Raw genomic sequence first — 12,644 nt, 5'->3', positions numbered from 1 at the left:
CATGGAATTTGCCTTTTTAGTGATTTATTTAAATGTCTATAAATAGTAGTTATTTTTCATATACATTGGCCCTAATTAATTTTGTTGAATAAATATTAATTTTCAAAGTTGTGGTGTTCTTTTGTGAACACCCTGAGTTAACACCTAACCTAACCCCTAACCTGTATTTTGTCTAAAAGGCGACAGAAAACGTTTATTAGAACTATATTTCGATACAACGTGAGACGCTCTTTTTCTCCAGAAAATAATTGCAATTTTAATTCAATCGAATACAAAGTAGGTAACTTGTTTAAGTTTAGAATAATTAGCTGACGATGATAGTGTTAAAAAACAAAAACTCAATTTATACTAAAAGTTGATAAATTTGCTACACGAGTATTCACCTCAGTCCTCACCTAACCAGCTGCTGCTGTTGTGGTTAGTACCTAACCACTCCTTTGACAATGCATAATAATAACGACATTATAGATTCCCACGCAGCTCTGCGGCGTGGCTGTTACAGAGAATTATTCCATAATGAAATTTTAATCAAATTTTAACACCGCCGGTCTGACCTTGGACAGAGTTGTGCAAAGTCTTATTCGAATGACTTTTACTTGACTTATTATAATGTCTTGGCCAGATGATTATATCTTAGATAATGTTTCATTCGAATGATCACACAACTTGTACACGTGATTAATCCAACAATCGAATGCGTGAAAAATGTGTACTTGGACAAGTGATAATAATTTGATATCGTTCTGGGAATTCGACCCAAAACCACTTCCAAAGACGGAAACGTATGGGAAAGAGTAAAGACCGACGATAAATGATACTACTAATATGGGAACGGCGATTGCGCCGCGGTGATTACCTGGTCGTCGCGTCGGTGACCGTTGGCGCTGTTTGGGCCGCCCGTGACCTTTTTGTCGATGGTCCGATAACCGTTTCGGCTGACCCTGTTCGGACCGTTTCTGTCCAGGGCTGCGGCGACGGCGGCGGTCGGCGGCGTCCGGGTCCATTGTGACGATTCCGGTATGGCGGGCAGGTCGTCGGCGACGGCGGTCCGGTAGGGCGGCGTCCGCTGTTTGGCGTCCGGCGGGTCGGCCGCGACCGGGGTGAACGTCAGCGACGTCGGGCCGTAACGCGCGAAATCGTGCGGCACGGCCGGAGGATGCGGCACGGCGGCGGACACCGGGCCGCCGATGCGGAACGAACCGCCGGGGCCGTTGCGGACGACGGGAGTGGACGACGGTACGCCGCAGACGGACGGCGAGTCCAGGGCCAGCGAATCGGCCAGCGACCACCGGCGGCACGACCGCATCTTGGGTTTGTTCTGCAACAAAAGGCTACAGTTGACGTACTCGTCGTCGTCCTCGTCGTTGTACCCGTCGTCCGTTTCGTCGTCGTCGCCGCCGCCGCCGCTCGCGTAACCGCCGCGAACGTTGTTCAACGACAGCCTGTCGGCGCGGTGTCTGAGGTTAACGGCCGGGTAGGACCTGCAACAATACAATTATTTTTTTTTTCATTAACGGAGTCGCTCGTACCGCGAAACACGTGCTAAATTTAAATTTCGCATCACACACACGTTGTCGCCGCCGTTGAACACATGTTGAACATACACGTGTGGCTTTCCGGTTTAAAGGTTAAATTGGCCAACGCGTGTCACGTTTTCGACCAATTCTATTTTGGCACACGTCCACGGAGGGTTAGGTTAGGTTAAATTATTCACAAGTAAAAATGCATCGCACTGATGCAATTTTTGAAGTTTTAATCATACAAGTTTGTTTTAGTTTTCAAAATGAAAATACCGTCCATGGCCACTCAATTGAATGTATTGTGTAATTAGTAAACGATACATTGAATAAGGGTTGAATATGGTTTTGTTCAGATACATACTCGAAACAATTCGTTAAACGTTAAATAGTTGAATGAAAAACGATGCAGCCATAGATGAGGACAATGCAAGTGTTTGAATGTGTTTGAAGACAGTAACAGGCATAATATAATAAGCGTAAATGGCTTAATTTTGAACTGAAGGCAGAAAAAACGCAAATTTATATCAAAAAAAAAAAATGTCCAATAACCGGATTAATACGACGGATATAATATTATATTATATTATTATTACTCAGATAGCAGTGGAAACGAGGAAGTGTTTTTACCATATACTCGGTATTACAGATAATACATAATGTTATAATATGTATGAAGTGGTATGGAAAAATCAAATAAGTCGCGGTAATTGTATTGTCTTCGGACGACCTCGTCCTTAATATTTTTTCCCAAAACGACCGCGCCTATCCTAGTTCGCCATATACACACATTACACACCGTCATCAAGTATAATATCCTATTATTATGGTTTTATATATATATATATATATATTTATATTTTGTTTAGTAGCCATAGGTACAACACAATAGCGATACGGTATACCGTGCACGCGTGCAGCGTACATATAAAAGACCACCACAAAAAGTCGTGCATCACAAGTACCTAAGTTTCCTAAGAGTTGAGATTAGGTGTAATAGTATATCTATATTAGAAAAAAATATATAATATATTTTTTCCCTCGAACAACTTGCATAGGAAGGAATTTTTGTACTACAGATAAACCGCGCCCTGTCACTTCAATTAGTATTATGTTTTCATGTTCATTTCCCCCGCTCTTCCCTCTATCTATACAATCTTCTCCCCTAACCACCCCTCTATTTGTCATTGATATCTTATCGCCTGTCTCTTATCGGTAGCCTTTATCAGCTGCTGCTGTCACACATCACTGTTCTCTTGTCGCTTATCCTTTATCAGCCGTCTTCATATCAGCACTCGTAATCGGCTGTTTCTAACATTATCGAGGTTAGGTTTGGTTAGGTTTAGGTTAGGTTTGGTTGGGTTTGGTTGGGTTTGGTTGGGTTTGGTTAGGTTAGGTTGGGTTTGGTTGGGTTTGGTTAGGTTTGGTTAGGTTAGGTTAGGTTAGGTTTGCTTCGTGACGCAAATTTGCGATAAACCCCCAGGCATCAGACATAATATGCTCATGCCGAAATCAATAAACATCAAGACTTTATCTCACAATTGTAACATGAGCGAGATTTTTGAAAACCGCCAATGTCAACATTTAGATAATGGCTCGAACTCGTTCATTCATAAAAAAAAAAAACTATAAAGCACTACGATAATTGTTCATACATACATACATACAATTATGTTTTTTTTTATGGATATTATATATTGTATTGATCGAGTTAATGCTCGCCGAAAGAGCTATTCTAACCCGGTCAAGGAATTATTGAAGGCCCGCTCGGTTTTCATAATAATTGGGATAGTTTTCTCGTTGAAGCCCACACCGGACTCGCCTAATGAATATTATATAGTTTGCATACAATATACTATATAATATTATGTGCATTGTATAAAAAAGATATCACATTATCTGATAGCGGTATAGTATACAAGGGTCATCGTCGTCGTCCGGTTGTATACGGGCATTTAAATTAGTGCATTAATTAGTTTATGGTCTTGGGCCGTCTCGCGGAGTCACTCTGGTAAATTAATAGAGCGATATTCCTTATTGTTACCAGTTGCTTTTTGACGTGGACCCCCCCCCCCTCCCCCTATAGGCGAGTCAAGTAATTTTTCACGATGAGTGTGACTTTTCTACTATACAATATATACTTAGGCTATTATATGCGTTTAAAGCGCAGGTGTTTTGGCCAAGGGGAGGGTTCATAATATACAACATTTTTGTGCAGCAATTACTCACACAAGCGCCGGGTATACATTTTCCTGGCTTTTATCACAAACGTCATCATCACAATATACTGTATATATATATATATATATATATATTGTGTTGATTACAATCGGTTAAGTACACACAGCGCGCAAGTATTTATGGCGATGAACTGCTCGAATTTCGCTGGTGTCGCATATATAATTGAATAGTAGTATAAAAAATAAAAATAAAACAATTGTAATTATACGGCGCCGTCGACGAAGACAAACGTCTCGCGATATCCCGAACGTTTCCCACGGGAACGCCAAGCTGTCGCCACCTATATATATATATATATATACATTTAAGTATTACCTATAATCGAACGAAGGGTCGAATGTACATAAATATATAAACCCAACACACGTGTGGGAAAATACCGTTGAAATAAAAGCCAGTGCACAAAGAGGCAGATCTTCCAAGCGAGTCGCACAGGTCTTACATTAGCCGAAATCAATTTCGAATAAACGCTTCGGTGCGAATCTGTAATGGTCGGAATACAAATATCGATAAAATTGAATAGCCTCACACTAGATTTGCCTTTAGTCTAATTTGTTAGATCTTAAGCCCCAAAACTTCACCTAACAATTATTAATGATCATCAACGCGGTTTGCAATAAAATGGTCAAATATAATACCCACACAGATTAGATTAGGTTAGTTTCAAAAAATCACATTCTCATTTGGACAGGTTAGATTAGGTTAGGTTAGGTTAGGTTAGGTTAGGTTAGGTTAGGTTGGGTTAGGTTAGGTTAGGTTAGGTTGGGTTAGGTTAGGTTGGGTTGGACACTTTTCAGCGTCACTTAAAGTTTGTCATAAAAAAAATCGTCCCATTTGATTTTCCCACAGAATTGCTATAGCGGTTATGTATTTTTCTAAATGTCATATTTTGGTTAACTACTTGAAATAACCAGTTGAAAGTCATGTTATCGTCTTACGCACGAGATAGGTCATCGCTTGTCATCTAAGAAGAAGAACATGAATTCGGGCCTGGGACAAAAAACATACCGGTTGTTATGGCGGGCTTCGGGGTCGAATCCGTGTGGAGGGTTGTTGTGTGTTGTTGTTGTTGTTGTTGTTGATGTTGTTGGCGACGGCGATGTTGTTGAACACGTCGTTGCAGAACGACACGGACGACCGGTCGCTGCCGGCACTGTCGTCCGTCCCGCGGCCCGACGAACACGACGACGGCGTCTCGACGATGCGGCACCGGGACGCCAGGTGGACGCTGAGGTTGTCGAACGCGGCCGGCAGCGAGCACGGGCCGTTGCGGTCGTCGTCGCCGTCGTCGTCGTCGGTGTCGGCGGCGTCTTCTCGTTGGGCGGACGGCAACCGCGGAGACGGCACGTAAAACGTGGACGAATCCGTCGGCGTACCGGGCGGACGCCGTTTCCGCATGCGGTTCAACCGGGAACGGAACATCTCTTGGATGGTGACGGACGGCGGCTGCGGCTGCGGCGGCGGGTCGTCGTGACGCGGTATCAGGAGTCCGCGGTCTCGGTGTCCGCAGCGGCCGCCGCCGCCGCCGTCGTCGTCGTCGCTCTTGATGACGTCGCCTTTGCCGCCCGCGTTGAACGACGAACACCGCCGGCGGATGTTGCGCCACTTTTGGCCCATGTTCTTGTTCCAAAGGCCCACGTCTGTTGAACACACGATAAACATATTTTGTTATTATTTGAACAAAAACCGATTATTTATACCTACAGTTTATTTTTTAAGATTTTATATTTTGTTTATTATGGAAAAAATGTAAGTACAAGTACACTAGTAGTACAAGTATAAGCATAATAATGTAAGTAATATTTGAAACAAACGGGCGACAGCGCGGCCAAACGCACAATGAACCGCTTAAATGCGATCAGCTGTAATTTATAAAAGCATTACATTATTGCAAAACAGTAATATATATTATCAAAATCGTCGCAGTGGGCGAACGATTTTTATTTAATTATTATTATCACTATTTCGTTGTCAATCGACCCTTCTTTAATTCTATTACCGGACTATTACCCGAACCGCCTTATCAGCATCTTAAACGATTAGTATATGTTCGGATACAATTAATTCTATTATTACTACCATTATTATATTTATAATAATATCATTATCTAACCACTATTGGTTATTAAAATCTCTATCGATTGCCATATATATTCTATATTATTGTGACAAGATGAACCAGACCTTGTGAAAGAGAAAACGGTAACGTTTATACTGAACTATTTGCGCTTTGTCGCTGAAAATCAAATATTGTACTGATAAAACGAAATCGTCGAGTTGTTTCGGTGAAAATTTACAATTACAATAATACAATGTGTAAAACAAACAACGATAAAAAAAACATTAACATCATTACCGGTTGCCTAAGGTCAAAGAGATACTGTAATAGCCAAATGGATTACGCCATTGTTAGTAGTTAGTGCGAAGACTTCAAGGCGATTGCCCGTTAACGGATAGCTTCCTTTAAAAAAAAAATGGTGTATTACAGTGTTGTGTTTATAAGGAAGGGGGGGAGGAGATCCTCCCCTTGGATTTTTTAGAACAGTTAGAAAACAGATATACTTAAAAGTAATATTATATTAAGAAATACGGAAAAACTTAACTACCCAAAAGAAAGAAATTTTCGATTTAAAAGTTCATTGTTAGCTAAAAATATTAAATTGCCGAATGGTGTCTCTATTTTTGTTTTATTAATTATAATGTCATTTTACTTGTATTTTGTTTAGTTATATTTTTAATATTGTCTTTGTATACTATTGTAGACGATTCGAAGCGTAAAAAAAACACTGTCATTTAGCTAAAACGAGGCCGCACAACATGACATATTAATAGACAATATTTTATGGTCGAACAAATATTTGAGTACAATCATCATTATAATATATGACAATTAGTGATCGCCACGGTCGTTGTGGCGACGCTATTTATATTGATATGATTATTGCACTTGTGTGAACAAAAAACGATTTTTGATTGCACTTAAAAACATCACTACCGGATTTGTGGGCACAAAAATCCAATCCCGGCGCTCAGGTGTACATATTAATATTATTCAAACTGGCGTGGGAAACGATTTACAGATTCACATACTTGAACACGTGCCCTCTCTATAAGATATGGAAATAAATCTTTTGCGGGGCACTTGTGTACTTTTCGCAGCCACTTACAAGACGACGGAGACACGTTAGATAATATTAGTAGCTATCTAAAATAAACCAATAAGCGCAACAATGCCAAATCATACAGGCGACCACCGCCTTTATCAGCATTCGTAATCAGCTGTTTGGTTAGGTTAGGTTTTGGTTGGATTTGGTTGGGTTTGGTTGGGTTTGGTTAGGTTAGGTTTGGTTAGGTTTGGTTAGGTTTGGTTAGGTTTGGTTGGGTTTGGTTAGGTTTGGTTAGGTTAGGTTTGCTTCGTGACGCCTATTTTCGATAGGCCTCCCCCAGGCATCAGACATAATATAGGTACTCATGTCAAAATCAACAAACATCAAGACTTTATCTCAATATTGTAACATAAGCGATTTTTGAAATTCGCCAATGTCAACATTTAGATAATGTTGGTGGTGATAAGATAATATGGCAACGATAATTCGGTATGTTGAAAAAAAAAACAATACAATTTTAAAATAAGAGGTAAAAACTTATCATATTATAGAAAACCAATCGCTTGACAAGGAGCGGCAGTTATTTTCCTTCTGTAAATTTCACTAATCACCAACGCATAAATCTAGTATAATAATATATTAGTTCATCTCTCTATATTATTAGTGCTCTACGGTTCAAGTCCATCAGACTGATAAAAAAGAAAACACTAGGGAATGAACGCTATTTGCTATATGCCTATATCTCTAAGTTCACAGTTTAAGCCGTACCCTTTTTTTTTTTTTAAGAAACTATCTGAGCAAGAAATGAATTCAATAAAATTCATACCCACACAAATATTATTAAAAACCAACGTCAACCTGAATGATTTTTTTTTTTAATAAAAAATAAAGTATATGCTCGTTAGTGTAGCCACACACCTACATAATATGTAATGTTATTGTTTTTTTTTTTCAATTAATAAATATTGCGTTATAAGCCACAACTAACTAACGTGGTGGCTTAGGTAAACCTTAAGTGCTGTAAAAACCTCCAGTCGCGGATAGATAAGGTTATCGACGGTAGAGCAATTTAAGACAAAATATATCAAGGAAAAAAAATAACATTAACTATGTTTAGCGGCGGCCGACGACCCGAACGAACGGATATGAACTATAATACTATTATTGCAACATGTAGAAATATGTAAATTATTTTTTTTTTTTTTTTACTTGTCGTTTACACCCATTTGGATTTGGACTTGGCGAAATACTTGTTTCTGCCTACACGAGGATACAATATGTAATAATAAGTTGAAATTATATTAATTTCAAACGAGCCATAATAATATGTACATATAAATAATTGCACCCCCATGGTCGACAAAATATAGCAATATATTATAATGTAAATTGCACGGGTTTTTTTTTTTTTGTATATTTGTTTATGGCCGAAATGTATGGTTTTTTTTTTTTTTTTGGAACACATGTTGGCTAATTATAATAATAATCGCACACACACACACTATGATATATGAATGATATTATATACATTTATAATATTACACATGCCCGTATGCGGTACCGCCGGATCGGTGTCTTCTCTTTATCTCTCTCTCTCTCTCCTGTCTCAGATTCTGTCCAAGACGAAGATGACTCAGCCAGTAGACTAGTGTTGGCAAACGCAATATATTACACCATTAGGTTTACTATTAAATTCCACAGAACAAACAAACGCAGCGTGGTCCTTATGGGTCAAGTCCATTTTGACTGGTCCATAATCGGTTTTGGATGATTACTACTTAAGTTTAGAATTTTGGGACGGGATATCGAATGTCGATTTTGTTTCTCGTCGTTTTTTTTTGTTGTCCATCCCAAACCCGTTACGGTAGATGAAAGAGAGATATAGTGAAATATTGATATCAAACAAAGTAGTATAGGCATTGATCAATTATTGTCAGTTGGACGGGTCAATTTATGTGTTTATGCAGACACTGTATTATGCACCTAACCGACTACAGCGTGCACCGAAGACACTCCTCGGGATCGACAATCCTTTGAGATAGCGCATAATGATAATGAGATGATGACCCTAAGACATCTATGGCCGCCGTGCAAACTGTCGCCATCCCGTCGGGCGATTTTCAATTCCTCGCCTGATGGCCGCCACGACACAATCAAAATACAGTATACACATGTGTGTATCTTCTTGGACGTTGTTAGTTAGCGGTTTATTCATGTTTGCCAACTACCACTCTATGAATAGCCAATAATGATTACATAATACACCGTTTGATGTATTATAACACGGGGAGGGTTTGTTTTTTTTTTTTTTTTGATACATCAACCCCCCAAAGCGTAGTGGAACCGGGATTTTTTTTCTCCTGAACCTCATCAACCGCGGCTTGTTATCGTGTACCGACCGTGTATTATAATATTACCCTTTGACGACGACAACTGCCCTGTAATAATTATTAAACCAATCGGTTTTGCAAAAAAAAAAAAAAAAAAACTCCACGAGTTCTACCGATCGGATGGTTTACACTTAATGACAAAACTCAAATGCCAGCCACATTATTGCTTGGCGACCGCGTTAACTGGGGTTAGGTGTGTATATATATATATATATATACAGATATACTTGAAATATTACACTGATTTGCATGGAGCCCATGGACAGTGTGCTTGATCGTCTGGAAAGTCATTTGAACGGACTTGGAAGGCGATCATCCGTCGGCTGTGCTCACGCTTGGAATGCTCGTCTGACAATAACACGGTAATTCGGTCAAAACACCATGGACTTAGGGCGCAGGTATAGTGTTTTCTTGAAAAACCGACCAAGCCCACCCCCCCCCCCCCACAGTTTGAGCGGTAAGACAAAATAATTACAAACACTAGCAGCCAGCAGCGACGGTCTCAAACCGGAAGAGAAATGATACATTCAGAGTATTGAGAACAATTTTTTTTTTTTTTTTAGTTAATTTATGTGGGTTTCAAATTCGCAGAGGTGCGCTGCTCTCTCACGCTTTCGCTATGCATTTGTATAGATGGCGAATAAAATGTTTAAAAAATAAAAAACTATGACTGAAAATCCAACTATAAGTGAGAAAATTTATGTTAATTTTCACACCAAATCCAGTCGACGATTGAAGTTTGTAAACATCATATTTTTTATACTCAAGCCCAGACACGGGGCGATACGTTAATCCGATAAGATTTATTTTTCTTATAATTATGTCCGGATAATCTGGCCCGGGTCGTTGTATATTTAAATAATATTGAATTTTTTAATAATAACGGGCGCCGTGGAAGCGACGGTGTATCGTTTGTACAGCATAATAATAATAATTAACATATCAAATAACAACCACAATTTTTGCTACTTAACCGCCCAAACATAGCAGCTATATAGCTATGTGCGTGGGCGTTATGTCAGTGGCAGTGCCCCGGGCTATTATTTACCTTGTGCACGTTTCATACGCACATTATATTATGGTCTATTGAAAATAATTTCATTTTACACGCGGAAAGGGTGTTGTGGTGGAGACAGATCCTTTCCTGATAATCCAAACGATCGAAAATCTTTTACCTAATCTAGTTCAAAAGGATAGACCGCGCATTAGACCGTCGTAAACGAGCCAAGCCGAAGAGGCGTCGGACAAGATTGTAGCTGTTTTCCCCATTAGTGAGTGTTACAACATAATAAAATATACAAAAATACATTTAAATCATAGATAATACCGTCGTGGTCGGCGAGGTCTTCTATCGGCTTACACGTGTATATTTATTATGGAATTAGTGATTTCGGTTTTACATATTATATTATTATTATTATCATCACTGCACTGGATTAGGGATGCCTGGTTTTTTTTTCATATATATATATATATTCTAAATAAATATTTTGTTGTCGAGCGATTAGTTTAAAAAGTATAGAAAAATGTGTGTTTTTTAAGATATAACACACTTTGAAACTCTGTAGTGAATGTCGAACTGTACAAGTTCAAGTTATGAAACTCTTCACTGCAACACTTGCAGTACATGCCAATGTGATTAGACCACAGATTAATTAATTACACCGGATAGTGCACTCGATAGAAAAACAATAGACCATCATGTTTTATTGGTTTTTAAAATTGAACGCAGTAGGGCCAAATTATAGTGTCGAAAATATTGTACACGCTATTTACAATGATAACGGAAACTGATAAGAATTACTGATAACAAGTAGATTGATAAGGATAGATTGTCGACAACAATAATATACATTTTTTTTTATTGTAAAAAACTTAAATAATTTGTTTTTAATTCATATTTTGTGCTGTTAACTTTCAACGGTTCTCGCCAGAACCAAATCCAACACAATAATGTATTATATAATAAATTGTTATTCTTATATGTATGCTATTCACCGCCATTGATCGCCACACAACCGTCGATCCCGTCACGAACACTCGTCTCGGATAAGCGTATAATATCCATACAATAATGATGATAATAGGTATGTTGTATTTTTTTTTTTAGCTATTTTTAAATGGTAATTATTCGATCCGGGTCACGAGCATTCCCCCCGTAGGTACAATACAGTTACTTAGTAAAAACAAAAAAAAATATTCGACGGTTTAACGAGCTGTAGTGTGTTGCTTGATTATTTGCAATCTCCACTGTATACATATAAGAATATATTATAAAAATAGCTGTTCTTATCGTGACTCTAAAGACCATCGTCCGTTCTCATAATCAAATTATGCAACAATGATAAAAAAAAAAAAAAAATTAAACCGTACCGACGGTACGCATACTATTATATTTTATATACTATTAATTGTGTGTAATATTTGTTTTTTATTTTGCGGTTTACCGTTGTACCGAGTCCGGTACAAATGTGTGTGTGTGTTGTGATTTGTGTCTAGTAAAGGAGAATTAAAAAGAAATTATAAAGAAATTGTATATGCTTAACCAACCAGTGACTGTACTTGGTATTTTCCACCGATGGGGGGGGGGGAGACTATTTTTATAATTTTGTTTCTAATAAATCCGACTAATTCTCCAATCGCTAAATCAATAATCGGCCTCATAGAAAAAATAGTAAGCTCACGTGAAAAAAAAAAATTGAAATCCGTCCAATAGACACTTTTACGGAGTCAATTTTTTGTTTTCCAAACTCTCGCCATAGCTATGTGAAAAATAAACTTTAAAAGTATTTTAACCAAAAAAAAATTCAATATTCGTACACCTTAAAATAAATTAGTCGGCATATAAGTGGCTACCAGATGGAAAAAATGTTCTTGGCAAATACGGCCTATCCTTTGCCCATTAATAAATAGCATTTGTTTCAATTGGTTCTTATTGCCGTTATCCCGCCGTTTGTTTATTGTTGTATATTTTCTTAAATTTGTATCCAACCGAAAGACACCCTAAAAACGCTTAAAGGATTTCCGTGGGAAAATCTGGAGGGCTGCTGTGTGTGTGTGTGTGTGTTTGTATATAAGTCGTTGTCGCGCATTCTCCTTTTCTTATGGTTTAATTGTTTAATTTTTTTCTCTTGTTTTTTTTTTTTTTTTTTACAACAACACTTGTACGGTAATAAATTCCGGTGGGATTTTGAAGGGAAAACAAATAAAAAAAAAAAAAAAAGGTCATAAACAACGAAATACACTCGCGTTTGGTCCCGTGTATTCTTTAGAAAATTAGAAACAGAAACAATAATATTATATAGACGGGATGATCCCTCTCCGACATATGGCCCACTCGACCTAATGATATGTATATATATATATATAGAGAGAGAGAGAGAGAGATA

The 12,644-nt window shown here is 38.2% G+C and overlaps 1 protein-coding gene across 1 annotated transcript in view; it reads right to left on the bottom strand.

The window, feature by feature from the left end:
- LOC126840806 (uncharacterized) overlaps positions 1–12,644 on the bottom strand; it is a 30,172-nt gene that overhangs the window by 5,260 nt on the left and 12,268 nt on the right. Inside the window, exons 4-5 of the mRNA XM_050576761.1 lie at positions 4,780–5,398; positions 857–1,481 (exon numbers count right to left, since the gene is read on the bottom strand). Of these exons, the coding sequence (XP_050432718.1) occupies positions 857–1,481; positions 4,780–5,398 (1,244 nt within the window). The remainder of the gene's footprint in view (positions 1–856; positions 1,482–4,779; positions 5,399–12,644) is intronic.

The sequence above is a fragment of the Adelges cooleyi genome, unplaced genomic scaffold (assembly GCF_023614345.1).
Source record: "Adelges cooleyi isolate 19-005CV unplaced genomic scaffold, UGA_ACOO_1.1 ACOO_flye_CR_arks_rails_tigmint_CR_PRNA_376, whole genome shotgun sequence".
In the NCBI taxonomy this organism is placed as follows: domain Eukaryota; kingdom Metazoa; phylum Arthropoda; class Insecta; order Hemiptera; family Adelgidae; genus Adelges; species Adelges cooleyi.
The sequence above is the reverse complement of the archived record's forward strand: the minus strand, read 5'-3'. Positions and strand labels throughout refer to the sequence as shown.